At 44.9% G+C, this 13191-nt stretch overlaps 1 protein-coding gene across 5 annotated transcripts in view; it reads right to left on the bottom strand.

The window, feature by feature from the left end:
- stau2 (staufen double-stranded RNA binding protein 2) overlaps positions 1-13191 on the bottom strand; it is a 71462-nt gene that overhangs the window by 39223 nt on the left and 19048 nt on the right. For 3 of the 5 annotated variants that reach the window (XM_079292484.1, XM_079292483.1, XM_079292481.1), the window contains exons 7-11: positions 11301-11408; positions 5981-6193; positions 5525-5662; positions 2477-2605; positions 240-297 (exon numbers count right to left, since the gene is read on the bottom strand). In XM_079292484.1, coding sequence (XP_079148610.1) covers positions 240-297; positions 2477-2605; positions 5525-5662; positions 5981-6193; positions 11301-11408 — 646 coding nt within the window. Of the gene's footprint in view, positions 1-239; positions 298-2476; positions 2606-5518; positions 5663-5980; positions 6194-11300; positions 11409-13191 lie in introns of all 5 variants that reach the window. The other 2 variants (XM_079292482.1, XM_079292480.1) reach the window with 1 other exon arrangement.

Below are 13191 nucleotides of genomic sequence, written 5' to 3'. Positions count from 1 at the left end.
AGGGCCTCAGTGTGCCTGCCCTGTAAGCCTGCGTGAATGAGCCTGAATTCGCAGGCTCCCCACGAGGACGCACGGCCGATTAAGCTGACAGTCAGAGGCCCATTGACCAGTCACAGAGATTAAACGCCGGGCCATCTCGTCGGCTAAAACAACCGGCGGGATTGAGGCAGGGATGGAGAGCGGGAGAGGAGGAGGAGAAGGAAATGGATGGAGACACAGGGAGACGTGCGGACACTCACTGTTACTCGTCGCTTCGGTAAATGACGCCTTTTGTCCGTTCCAGCCTTTGTTGTCCATCTGTAGTGATTGGGAGAGAAAAGTAGAAGGAGGGAGGTAAGAGAGATGTAAATTCTTGAACAGACAGCTTCTTCACGCATGTCAGACGAGTTCCATCCTACTGTTTGGGCCACAAAGAGACGAGCGCTCACAGGAGTGGATGCTTAAGAACCTCGTGTCTGTCTAGGCCAGCTACTTAATTGGGGGGGTTGTCAGTGTTTAGTATTTAAAAAAGGTCCCTTTTCAGTGTGTTATTTCTGCTGTGGTATGCGCATTGCCTCCACAAACACAAACAGCCACAAACACACACACGTGTGTGAAACAGAAAAACAAATAATTTCTGATGTGCGTGAGAGCCGAGGCGCTGACACGGTTGTAAACAAATGCACCACCCCCCCCATTAATACCCCTCCCAAGTCTCGTCACACTTCTGCACAGATCACCCACAATCCCACGGTGGGAATGTAGTGCAACAGAGCCCCCGCAAAAAAAGAAGGGGAGGCAAGGGAGGACAGAGAAAGAGAGATCTAAAGAGAGACACCCTATCCTACAAAACAGGAGCTTGGCAAACGCGGTTCAATCATTCCATAGAGCTCTGGGAGAGAAGTAGGCCGCCCAACTCATTCTGATAGAGATGTTTTCGGAGTTGTCAGGCCGTGTATCAGCCACTAACTCCATTCGGTCTAAATATTCTGCCTCGAGTGTAACCAGAAAGGGCTCACCTCTTGCCAGGAATTAGATTGAACAGTGAGACTCAATGGCCTGCTTATTTCCAACCTCAGACATGACAACATAGTAGTTTCTAGGGCTAACACTAGAAACACACTTGACATTTCCTCGTCGATGCATGCAACTGGAGCATGTTCAGTGTGCAGATTTAGACGTTTGTCAAAGAAAAATGGCAGCGCTTGACTGTTTAGTATGAGGATGAAGGATGAATATTGACTGCGAACTGCATGGATCTTTGGAGGAAACGAGACAACTTCACAGACATTAGAGCAAGTGTCATCCTTTAGCTATATGGTATGGCTGTCTGAATATGCACATATCTCACTAATGAGCTGTCTGGGGAACGATGAATATTTACAGAGCGCCCGGTTATGTAACCTCATCTCTAACTTAATCTGCTCTCTTGAGCTTAGAAAACCAACGAGGTGAATAGAGATGATGCTGATCAATGGTTGCTTGCAAAACACAGTCGGTTCAGGGGAGCTGAGCAGGTTGCGTAATAGGTTGACCATGTCGGCTGCACTGGGGACTCGCGATACATCCGAGAGTCTCAGGGTGTTTTGATATTCTGCACGGTGCTGTACAGATGCGATAGCGTGTGGACGAAATAGGATGGGTGCACAGAATTTCTTTATGTAATCCGTCAGCATATACAGCCGCACAACCGAGATCACCATCGCGCAGCGCTGCTGCTACAGCGTGGCTGGAATACCAATGGGAAGACGTCCTGTATACATCTCAGTGTGTCCGTTTGTGGAAAAAGGGTGCTTTCCTGGAAGCATCTATGAAAACCATTCACATGGTGCTCAAATTATATTTTATAATTATTTGAGGAACCTAGTTTGACTGACATTTTTAACCGGTAAATCAAAAACATTATTGACGGATTAATCACTAATGTAACATGTGAAATATTCTCTTAAAACTTACAATTGTTAAAGGGAAACGCTGCTGATTTTCAGCCAGCTTTTGCGTCATTACATGTGGGTAGAATATGCAAATGAACCATGTTTAACTTCCCTCCATGATGCTAGCACTCAGATTTTCCCGCTCATTTTCCAGCAAAGGTCCCCTGGGTGACGCATTGTGCCGGCTCGAGGGTGTTGTTTAAACGATTGATTGTACTTCTGCATTTGTATTTTGTTCCAACAACAGCTGGAGGGAAGAAAAATGTGTCTACCTACATTGTAAGGATACAAAACTGGTCTTCAAATAATGAATTGTTAATTGTTGCACGTTTAGTTTGTCGTCCCCTTAAATAGATAATGAAAATAACTAAGCTGCACTCCTTATGATCACTTAAGCCCCTGAGTAGAGCAGCGACAGCACACTGTTTAAAACTTGGGATAAACTATCTACACTCACAGTAATCAGGCACTGGAATGAATGAGCAGAGCGCGACACGTGTATATAAACTGGCCATCAAACATAAAAGTCGTCGTGAGCAGGAGAAGACGAGTGGGGTGAGCACCTCGGTGGGGCTCTGAGAGACTGTGGAGGCCTTGTATCCCAGCTGCAGGAGCATCGCCTCGGCTGCGTTCCGCTTGGCCACCTTCTTGTTGGGTCCTGTTCCCGTGGCCACCTCGTTATTCACCTTCGCCTGCAGACACATGCACAGAAACACCCACACACACACACACACAGGTACATACACATGAGCTAGACATCCAGAATTAAATATCATGGCCGTGCAGATACACACTGTGCCAGTGAATCACTGAATGACTTGCTAAAACAGTAATAAATGTGGAAGAAAATATCTTTTCTCGTGACTTTCTTCTTCCTGTCGCACTTTCATTCACTTTCGGGCCTCGCTCACTGGGGCCGAGTCAGCAGAGCAATTTGCATCACGCCAAAAAAATGCTCAGAGTGAAGTGTTTGTTTTTCAGTGATCCTAAAACATGAAATCTGTCCACGCAGAATGTAAGCAGAGAAATATCAGACGTCGTTATGTTATGCAAACAGACAATTACACTTGTACAAATAACATTGCGGGAGCCAAAGCCTGTGAGCAGCCAGACTTCAGTGCACTCACTCAAAAGTGTTCCGACATGCTCACTGAGTGCATCAAGTAGGACAAAACATACAACGAGGAGGAAAGCTGACAAAAAAAGATCCCCAAATTACTAAAACAAACACAATCGCTCTTTTAACAAATCCTAAAAAGATGATCACGCACTCAAAAGGCTTCCGACACGAGATGGTGCCTTTTTCTTTTCTTTTTTTGCAACTAGTGATGGGTTCAGGAAAAGAAGATGCGAAAACAGAGACTCAGTTGAGCTCCGCTACTTACTAAAAGGAAACAACGTGGACATTTTAGAAGAGCGAGTGGGCCGCACAAAAGGAACAACGCACACACTTGCGGGGCCTAATGTGTGTATCAAAGAGGCACGGAGAATAGGTCTGAGGCTGAATTACTGCCCGACGCTAAGAGAAGCTCTGTTCTTCTCATGAAAGGAGGATGATTACGGAAAAAAAGAGAGACAAAAGAGCGAGAGTTTGACTGAGCGAGACGGACACAGAAAGTTTTTTCTCATACTCGAAACAGACTTGTTGACCGGGGTTGTAGATATACACAGATTGTAACAACAACAACGGAAGGACAAGAAACCGACTCGCAGAGTATTCACCGAGACCGCAACTCGGTGTTTCCCCAAACCAAATCTTCACATCACCACTTGTTACCGTCTTTCCCTTGTTTGCCGTCTCTGCAGAGAAACACTGTCACGTGGTTGAGAAATAACCCTGACAGATCCAATACATTGGCATGTACAGTCAGTAATAGATCCACTGAGACAGTAACATGGTTCACAGTACGCCTGGGAGCAGCTCATTAGAGCATGAATGAACAAAATCAAAATTAAATAGAAAAATCTAATTACACGTTCTGTTTTTTGAGTGATCATTAATGTCTGCAGGATGTTTTTCATAATATCTTCTTCATTTAGATACTATGCATGCGAGTGTACTAGAGAGATGTAAAAGGCAAGTAGATCAAATACAGACAGCCAGTGCCAGTTTCTATTCAAAACAAGGCAGATCTAACTTAAGGCTAACCCGGAGCAATGAGCCTGTGTCGTAATAATGTAGCTTGTTTTTAAATGCATGGCCTCAAGTAATTAAAGTAACTCTGAATAGAGTAGCTGTGGTTCCTGATGGGATTCCTTCATCCATGCAAAAAGCCCCTGCTCTGTTTACTAGATTAGTGATAAACAGCAACTCATCCATAACTCAGTTAAGGGTTAAAGGTTGTTGCTGCAGCAGGAGCATGACATTAGATTCTGTTAATGAATGCTGGCTGCTCACTACACAAACCACACAGAGTGCTGCAGGAACCAGCCCTGAAACCAGGAAATGAGTTTGCCTTTCTGTACTCCTGGTGCCCTCGTCTCAAAGTCAGTTGCTTGTTTTTTTTTGGGGGGGGGGGGGGGGGGGGGGGGTCAACACAAGCTCAATATATTTTCATAATTGAATTTAAAGATATAAAATATGTCAGTAAATATACTCTCTCACTGCCTTTGCAGCCTTGTTGAATATACTCGTGGTCATGCGATTGTGATTCGTTTATAGCCTTATATTAGCTTTTTGCTTCGGCCGATGATCATAGAATTTGAAGTGAATTTGTGAAGAGTAGCTTGCTAAACACAACGTGAAGGTATCTTGTGTTTGCCACAGAGCTTATTTTCTTATTTTCCCATTGGGTTGGCCCAAGAATAAAAGTCATCCCTGCAGCGCTCCATTCTATATATTTGTCTTTGTGCTTTTTTGTTACAGCTTGAAATGTCAATTTAATAGCATAAAACAGTTGTCTGCTTCCCTGAAGAAAACAAGGCTACAAAGATGGATGTTCATCTATTCTGAGCTTTATATGCATAGCTGTAAAAATAATGAACATCAAACACAACTTTTCAAGAGGGCGAGGGGAGTGAGAGAAAAAGGGAGTGAGAGGGAGGACAGGGAGGTTCCAATTCAATTATGAATCATGTTGTACATGCTAAATGGTACCAGAGCTAAAAGTCACTCGTCAGGCTTTCATAAGTAGTGCAACTTTGGTGGCTTTACGCACTGAGTGGAGACAATTTCATCTTAAAATCTGTGTTGCTCGGACACGAAGCATTAATGTTACACTTCATCCCAACATTCCTTTTCATCCTTTTAAGGGAATTAAAAATCAATGACACTGGGGGCTAAGTGGCTGCTGACGATCTTCGTTATATTTGTGTACAACGCCGATAACTGGGGAGAAATTACAAAACAATTCTGAAGAAAAAGAGACGACATATATATAGGAAAACAGAAAGGAAAGGTCACATTTAAAGAGACTAGATCATAGGACAAAACATAGAAACTTGTGTTTTAGTGTAAAGAGGTTATATAACTGGTGCTACTGACAGAGAGACTGACAGAGACTGCCTGAATTCCTCCAGGGAAGCGGGTTCTTGTAGCAGCATACATAGAACAAGAAATGTGACAAACCTGAGAAAAATAAAGAGAATATGAAAGCAAAACCCACATTTACCTGCATGATGAACTCCCGGCGTCGGGGCATCCCCCTTTCAGAGAGCAGCAGGTACTCTGGCTCCTTCTCCTTCTTGGCCTGCTGGATCTGGGCCAGACGGCTGATCGGGTTCATGCCCTGGCCATAGTCTGGTCCCGTCTGCGAGGAAAAGGAGGAGACACGGGATGATCAATCCCAGTCATCACAATTATTCAGGGATGGGCATAATAGGCATTTTCCAGGTGGGCCGACACAACCGTCTTGTTTTCTTTTTTTGTCCGACGGCTCATGAAACAGGTCGATCGGCCCATTGTGTGTTTTGTCTTAATTGACACTGACATATTGCTACAGGTGATGACTGACCTGTAGCAAGACTTCCAAAGTTGACTGTACCTTGCAAAACATTAAACACACAGATGCCTCGAGTACATGGCTCGGATGAAATCGTCGCGTGTCTGTACACAGAGGCCGCAGTACCTTGAGGATGGTCTTGGTGCGTTTCTTGTAGTGGGTCTTGGGTTTTTCCACGACGGGGATGAAGGGCAGCTTCTTCAGGTCCTGCAGGATGGACAGGGCGGCGCGCTTCTTGGACAGCTTCTTGCTGTTGCCCTCGCCCTCGGCTGAGAACTCCCCCACGCTGACGCGGGTCAGGAAGCTTTTCATGTGCGGGGGGCCGCTCTCCTTCAACACCTGGGGGGGGAGATAGGGCAGGAACAGGTGGGAGATGAGTATGCAAATGAAACTTACACATAAGTTTGTTAGTTGTTTTTTTTTTTATTGTGCATGATATGTGTGAAGGAGTGTGTGCAGCGCACTCTGCTACACCACCGACTACACCAGGTGGTCCAAAACATCTGTTCTCAATGGTCACAATGCTACCCGCCCATGTGCGCGCGCATTATTCACACACACGCACACACACACACACACACACACACACTGACACACATGAAGAGGAACATGTTCCTAGACGACGGTCTCTGGTGATGAGGGCTCAGTTTCCTTCCTCTAGCCTCTGGTCACCTGGGAGACCTAAAACAAACACCGGCTGGCGTTAGGTCATGCTTCTGCAATCACATCCACTTCCTGTGAAGTCCAAGTGTGAGTGTGTGTGTGCAGCAGGTGGGGTACTCCCAATCTGATTTAGGACACACTGGAGGAAGAACTGGGTTTCACACACACTGACAGTCTAGCCGTACATGATCGGCTTACGTGAACACCTTTTGGATTCATAGCTCTCCGTCTGTCGCTCTCCCTCAAGCTGTAGCTGCCGTGTGTAAATGTCTATTCAGACTTTCTCAAAACCCTTCCTCCCTCCTTCCTGCTCTCCTTTATTTGAGCTCAATTTGCGGTGCAGACAGCACAAATTGGAGCAATCAGATGCAATCTAGAAACCGTTCATTTGAACCTAGTGACCGATAAAACTGATTAAACTGATCAGCGGAACGTTGAGCATTCCTCGAATGCTTCACACATCAACACAGACTAATACCAGACGTTGAGGAGAACAAAGAATAACGTGTGCATACCCTCTTCTTCTCTACGTTTCTCTAAGAAATTACAAGTCTGGCGCATTAAAACCAAACAAAGAACGGTGAAGCCCAAATAGTTATTAAAGCTTCAGAAATTGATAAAACTACGCCCATAACATTGACAAAACACTCCTACGCCTATTACAGCAAAAACACATGATGTACATGAAGTAGTTAAAGTCATTTACTTGCTGTGTAATTTAATTTAGACTTTATTAAATACGAGCGAAAAAAAGGTGATGTTTCGGTTTGCTCATCCGAACTATTCCTACTGAGGTAACTGAAGGACATTCTCGTAAACAGGGCCGACTCTGAGCTGTCAATGTACCCGTTAGCCTCTCAGCATTCCTGCACAGTAGGGATGTGTGTTGTGGAGCACTAGCTGTCCAAGCTAACATCCAAACTCACTCCCGCCCAGGGGACCTGCTCTGGTCTTGCTCGTCACCAGAAAGAGGAAATGCAACATGGCAGCTTCTTGCACGTTAAGACATGCAATGGGACGGGACACGTTCAAGTTCTAAACTTCTTTTTTTTTTCTTCAATCGCTGGTGTGGATGATGGATCACTGGCCCTGGTCAGCTGAGATTATGTCACGCTGTTGAAGTGAAGGATGAGATGCGCAGGACGATTTTATAGCTGCACTCAATCACTCTTTCAAGCTTCCTCTGTCTCGTGGTCCATCCCACAAATAATCACGTTCGCATCCTGGTGGGTGTGCGGCTAAGAGGATGTGAGCGTTCCTGGTTTGATTATAATTTATCGCTTTACGATTTGGTGTTCGTGCCGATTTAACAAATGAGTTACAGAGTGTAAATAGGTGACCTTTAGAGGTGCCTGCAAGCGATCGAGCAGGCGTTACAGAGTCCGTGCTCTTTGGGTTGAGGACTTTTTAAGCCGTCTGCTTATCCAAAGAAGTGATGGACAAGTGTTGCACTGATAAGATAAGTCACTTGTGCTGTCTAAAGTGAAAACATGCAGTTCCCAACAGGAAGCAGAAGAAGAAATGTGGCCTGTGTGTGTGTATGCGGTGCAGTCGACAAAGCGCATGAGACAAAGTGTGTATCTGTGCACACATGTCACACACACTCTTGGCCCGTGATGCCGGCAGACGAGCTGCAGTCAGTCTCCTGGCAGACGACACGGGATCTGCGCCACACCGATGGGATTTCAGCACTTCTATTCATTTACACGCACGCCCCCCTCCCCACACATACACACACACACACACACACGCGCACGCATACGAGCAAACAAACACACCCGTCCACCACCTAATCACAAGGATCAGGTTGTACACAGGAAACACTTGGTAATTCAATGTTGATTTTCTTTTTTTCTTCTCTCAATCCCCTTCTCTTCTTGTCGCTTCATCTCATCTTTTCTCTAACACGGGGCGACTTTTCCGTCGGCTTCTCATACAGACATCGATACCCCGAGCAGTCTGAGGATCCGTGCATGTGAGACTTCAGGTACTCTGGAAGAGGAGGCTGTGGGAGCAGGGTAGGACAATGGTGGGGACTGGTAGAGGGAAGAAAGCCTCTTTTGTGACGAGCGGGTGGATGGACAAGCCCCGAGGGAAGCCGCTTCTTGTGAGATGGGTGGTTCTTGGCCAGGGCCCGCTTCTCTTGTGTCGAAGATCCAACACACAAGCTGTGATTTATAGATTGGTTCCTCTTTGATGCTGACATCTGTTTGATATTGCCTGACGGGGGGATTAAATGAGCCAACTGGCTCTCGGAGCGGCGGCGACCCTCATCGTTGCGGAGGGATGGGGAAAGCAGACACTCTCTAGCGGTGACTCACGGGTAATTTCATGCCCCAGTGAGGGCAGGGGATGAGATGATGTGAAAACATGGCGTCCACATGAGAGATGACCGTTACGGTTCTGTGTAGGATGCATGAATGTGTAACCGTGCGTGCAGGAGTGTAGCATTTATTCTCAGCGCATCAAAGCCGACGCGGTAAAGGGGATGTGACATGGCAGGGAAAGAGACGAGGCCAAACTTTGTCTAATGAGTTATAATGTAATGGACCCAATGGGGGGAAAAAAGAAAGACCATAGAGGCATGTGTAATTTACACTTGGTCTCCAGCCACAGCGTATGCATGCAACATGCTGATTAACCAGGGTTATGAGGGGGAGAGAAAGGCACGGGACGGGAAAAGCTAATCAACAGTTACCAACAAGACTACCCTTGAGGAACCAAAACTGTTCGTCGGGCATGTTTCCGGTACTTTAAATCACGCGTTTACAGCCCAGATGAGGCTGTTGACGGAGCTGTGGATAGATGGTTCAAATGAAGACAAAGTGGAGGGAAGTTACTGCTTTACTGCTCGTCACACAGCAGTAATGAAGAGTCTCCCGGCCTGACAGTGAGCAGAACAGAGACCGTTTGGAGAAATGTGGCTGTGGTCTGCTTTTAAATACCGCCGCTGTCAGCGTCCAATTTGGAGGGACTGAAAATGAAAGTTAAGTAATTGCTCACAGTGGAAGACATGACAGATAAAGAATCACATCAATCCAGATTTAGCTGGCTGGAATTATTAATAGTAGTTCCAGGAAGGTCATGTCATGCTCTGATGAGCAAAAGCGTGTTTTTGAGGGGGGCGAGAGAGAGGGGGCAGTTTTCCAGATAATCTTTCCCGATGTTGTGTAAACTCGTATTAGCAAGCAAAAGTCAACAGAGTGAGAACAGTCTCCCTCCCTCCCTTCCATCCATGTCTCTCCATTTCCTCTCGCCCCAGTGCGCCTCTCCCCCTAGCCTCAACAGGCAACCACCCTCTGTGTGATTTTTGGGAGTGATGGAAGGAGGTGGAAGGCAGGGATTCTGTGGAGGAAGGGAGGGGGCACACAGTGTAAACTGAGCCTCCCTTGTTTTTTGGCAACTTGCAGAGTGCAGCAGAAGAAGAGAGGGCGACCGGGGAGGGAACATTGGATGAGTCAGCTGAGATACGCTGAAAGTCAAAGAGAACAGACCCTGCAGGGTCGTTTAAGGACAAACCAGACTTCCTTGTGGATTTAGAAAAGTTGGGAACAATAACGCCAATGGTTAGAAAAGCGGTGGTAGGATTCTCTGTGATGGCAAAACTAAAAAACACCGGAGCAACGCAGGTCGACCGTCGTCTTATCCAGCGGAACGTGCTAGCGGCAGCTCGGACACAGCTGTGACTAAGAGTACGCCATCAGCAAACCGAGGCAGACGCCGCTTAAGATTCATTTCCTCTCACGGTCACTACATGCTGGGTGTTAAACCCACCAAGAATGTACTGACGTGAAAAGGAAAATCCCAAACACCTTTTTCAACAAACACGGAGGTTTTAATATTAATATCACAGACACACACACTTTCCTGCAGCTGTTCGCCTCAACTTTGCGAAACTTTTAAGAAATATAGACACGTCTTAGGAAAAAGAGCAGGGGTGCTCTTTCACAAGCAGTTCGTTCAGACAGATTAGATTCAATCATACTGTGATTCTCTAAACTGTGTGGGACATAAAAGCCCAAATTTGTCGGTGCCGGAAAGAAAAAAGTAATGTTAGACGTTTAAAAAAAAAAAAAAAGATTGCAGGGTTCATATTCAACTTCTTTCATTTCCTAATACCTTCATACCTTTCCTGGGTTCTGCAATACAGACTTATATCGGTTATGATGTGTAGGCGAGAGCTGTTCAAGCGCACAAAATGTAATTTTGAATTCTAGTCCAAATCCAGAGGTGCACATGTCATTTTGAATTGGAGACATTTGTGAAAACTAATGCACAAGATAAGATTGATGCCATAAAAAGAAAATGTCTTAGGTGTGCATATCAAACAGAGGTGTGAGATGCATTTTGGTCACCATGTAAAAATAGTTTTTTTGCTGAAAATGTGTCAAAGACCTTACTTCACAAAGAAATACTGACTGGAGGGCTCATGTACATGTAATATGTTTTAAAGAGGAACATTGGAAGTTAAGAATTTCCACAAGCGTTCTCAGGCAGTGAGCCACCTCTGTGCAAATATTTGGTTTTACTCTTTTTAAGATAAGTGACCTCACTGATGGGAAAATCAAGCAAAACCTGGAAAACATGCCTGTCCTTGCGCAGTTGTTTCCTTATCATTAGGGTTGAGCATAATCACTGTGACTCCTTCAGATTCCAGTGAGTTCTTTCGTTTTTGTCATACTTACCGGTACTGTACATCGTGACCACTCATGCATTCTGCGTGGCCTCTTATCCTCATAATAATGGCACCACGTGGCCGTATTTGTCCTTTTTTTTTTCTCACCTCAAAGTTGACAGATAAGTTCCTCTTCAGGGCAATTTCGTAGACCAGGCTGATCTCTGATTTGCTGGCGTCGGTACCTTCCTCAGACTCCCCTTTTTCCTCTGGGCTCTGGAAGAGAAGGGAAAATATCAGAGGTGAAAATGGTTAAGCCACTGTTAGGCTATAGGTTTCCAAAGGTCTATTGTTCAGTAAAAACTAGTTTAAGTAATATATTATCTGTAATTAATGAACTGTTCAGTATGTCCAGAACCCAAAGCTTTTTCAGTTGTTGACTGGTAGGAAAAAAAGACATTTTTTTCGGTTCACCGGGCTCACATAACTAGCGTCACTGATATGGTGAACTTAAAAAAGACACCAAAGCTGGAAGAGCAGCTCACATCATTTATAACCCTGCTTGGAAGCCTTTATAATCTCCCACCAAATTAGAGCAAGAACGAAAAAGGAAAAGAGGATTAGATCACAAATAAATGTGGATAATGTTCAGGCTACTACATGCTAGGTCTTATGTCAATGAAAAGCCACATTAAAGATGCAACTCATTTGAAATGGCATCATCTGAAGTGGATATTGGGCTTGAACAGACTTAGGTGCAAGGTGTTCTCCCAATAGCAATAAAGAAATCCCATTAGAGTTCTGTGAAACAGATATGAAACCATATTCAGTCGTAGTAAACTTAAAGTGCACATGCTATAATGGTCCTTCAAGTTGTTAAGTTGGCACACTGATCAGATATTGTCTTTTGTTTGATTTTTTTTACTTTGAAAGCACTTTTTTTATGATTAATGTTGAGATTTTTTTTAAATAAATGGAAAATATTTCTTTACTTCTTCTGATTTTATGTACCAGAAAATACCAGACTGTGACCCCCAAAACTGTGGCACATATCACATCGAGGATTACACTCCTGCACACATACAGAGTGGAAGTCTGCCAAGCTGCTGCAACGAGAAGCTGCCTGTTTTCTGGCTATGACCCTTATCGGATATCAGATGGAGAACTCAGTATCCTGGTGGTCCTCTGTCCTCTGATATTTCTATGTTATTAACTCTCTGTTCTTCATCGCAAAATAATTATTTATTTACATCAAGAACGGCATCGCCCTGTAAGAAGAACAAAGGCCCTACTTAGTGTTTTCATCAGGCGTGAAACATGGCTGATCCACTAGAAATAAATCATTTTAAGCTCCACACATCCGACATTTTCTAAATCCAAAAGAAATCTGCTGCCCATGAAACTATGAAGTAATTCTGGACTTAATACCAGAGGTTGTTTAAATATGGATAATCCAGACTCTACAAGAATGACGGCTGCATTCACCTCTGGATAAAAGCGCCATTGGTCCCTTCCACTAATAAAGAAATGTAGTTCACGCGACAGAGATGATATCTTAAGCCATACAACGAGGGGGCTTTTCGGTGCCAATTGTCTATGGGAATGCAGAGTGCTGTCTCGATCTTTATCTCCTCGTGTCCAGCTCTTTGTCCGATTACGTATGAATGTCTGCCGTCTTTCCCTTTGGGCTTCTTCCTTTTCGCCTGCCTCATTGTGCGATCCGATATGACCCATGATTCATACTGTGAGATCTCTTGGATTTCATAGAAAACAGTCACGTGGTACAATGCACCTATACCGCACCGGGCGAGAGACCTCGCATGGACGAGAGGCGTGTGATCGCCTGCTTTGTTTTGTGTGTGTGTGTGTGTGTGTGTGTGTGTGTGTGTGTGTGTGTGTGTGTGTGTGTGTGCTCAGACTCACATGTTCTGCATCCTGTACCGTATGCATATTTGTTTTCATAAAAAGTCGAATATGTAGTCATGGTTACATATCCCCCCCCCCCCCGACACTTTTCAAGCGTTCTTAATGTGTGCGAATAATAATGTGAATCCTCTCT

This window comes from Melanostigma gelatinosum, assembly GCF_949748355.1.
Source record: "Melanostigma gelatinosum genome assembly, chromosome: 20".
In the NCBI taxonomy this organism is placed as follows: Eukaryota; Metazoa; Chordata; class Actinopteri; order Perciformes; family Zoarcidae; genus Melanostigma; species Melanostigma gelatinosum.
The sequence above is the reverse complement of the archived record's forward strand: the minus strand, read 5'-3'. Positions and strand labels throughout refer to the sequence as shown.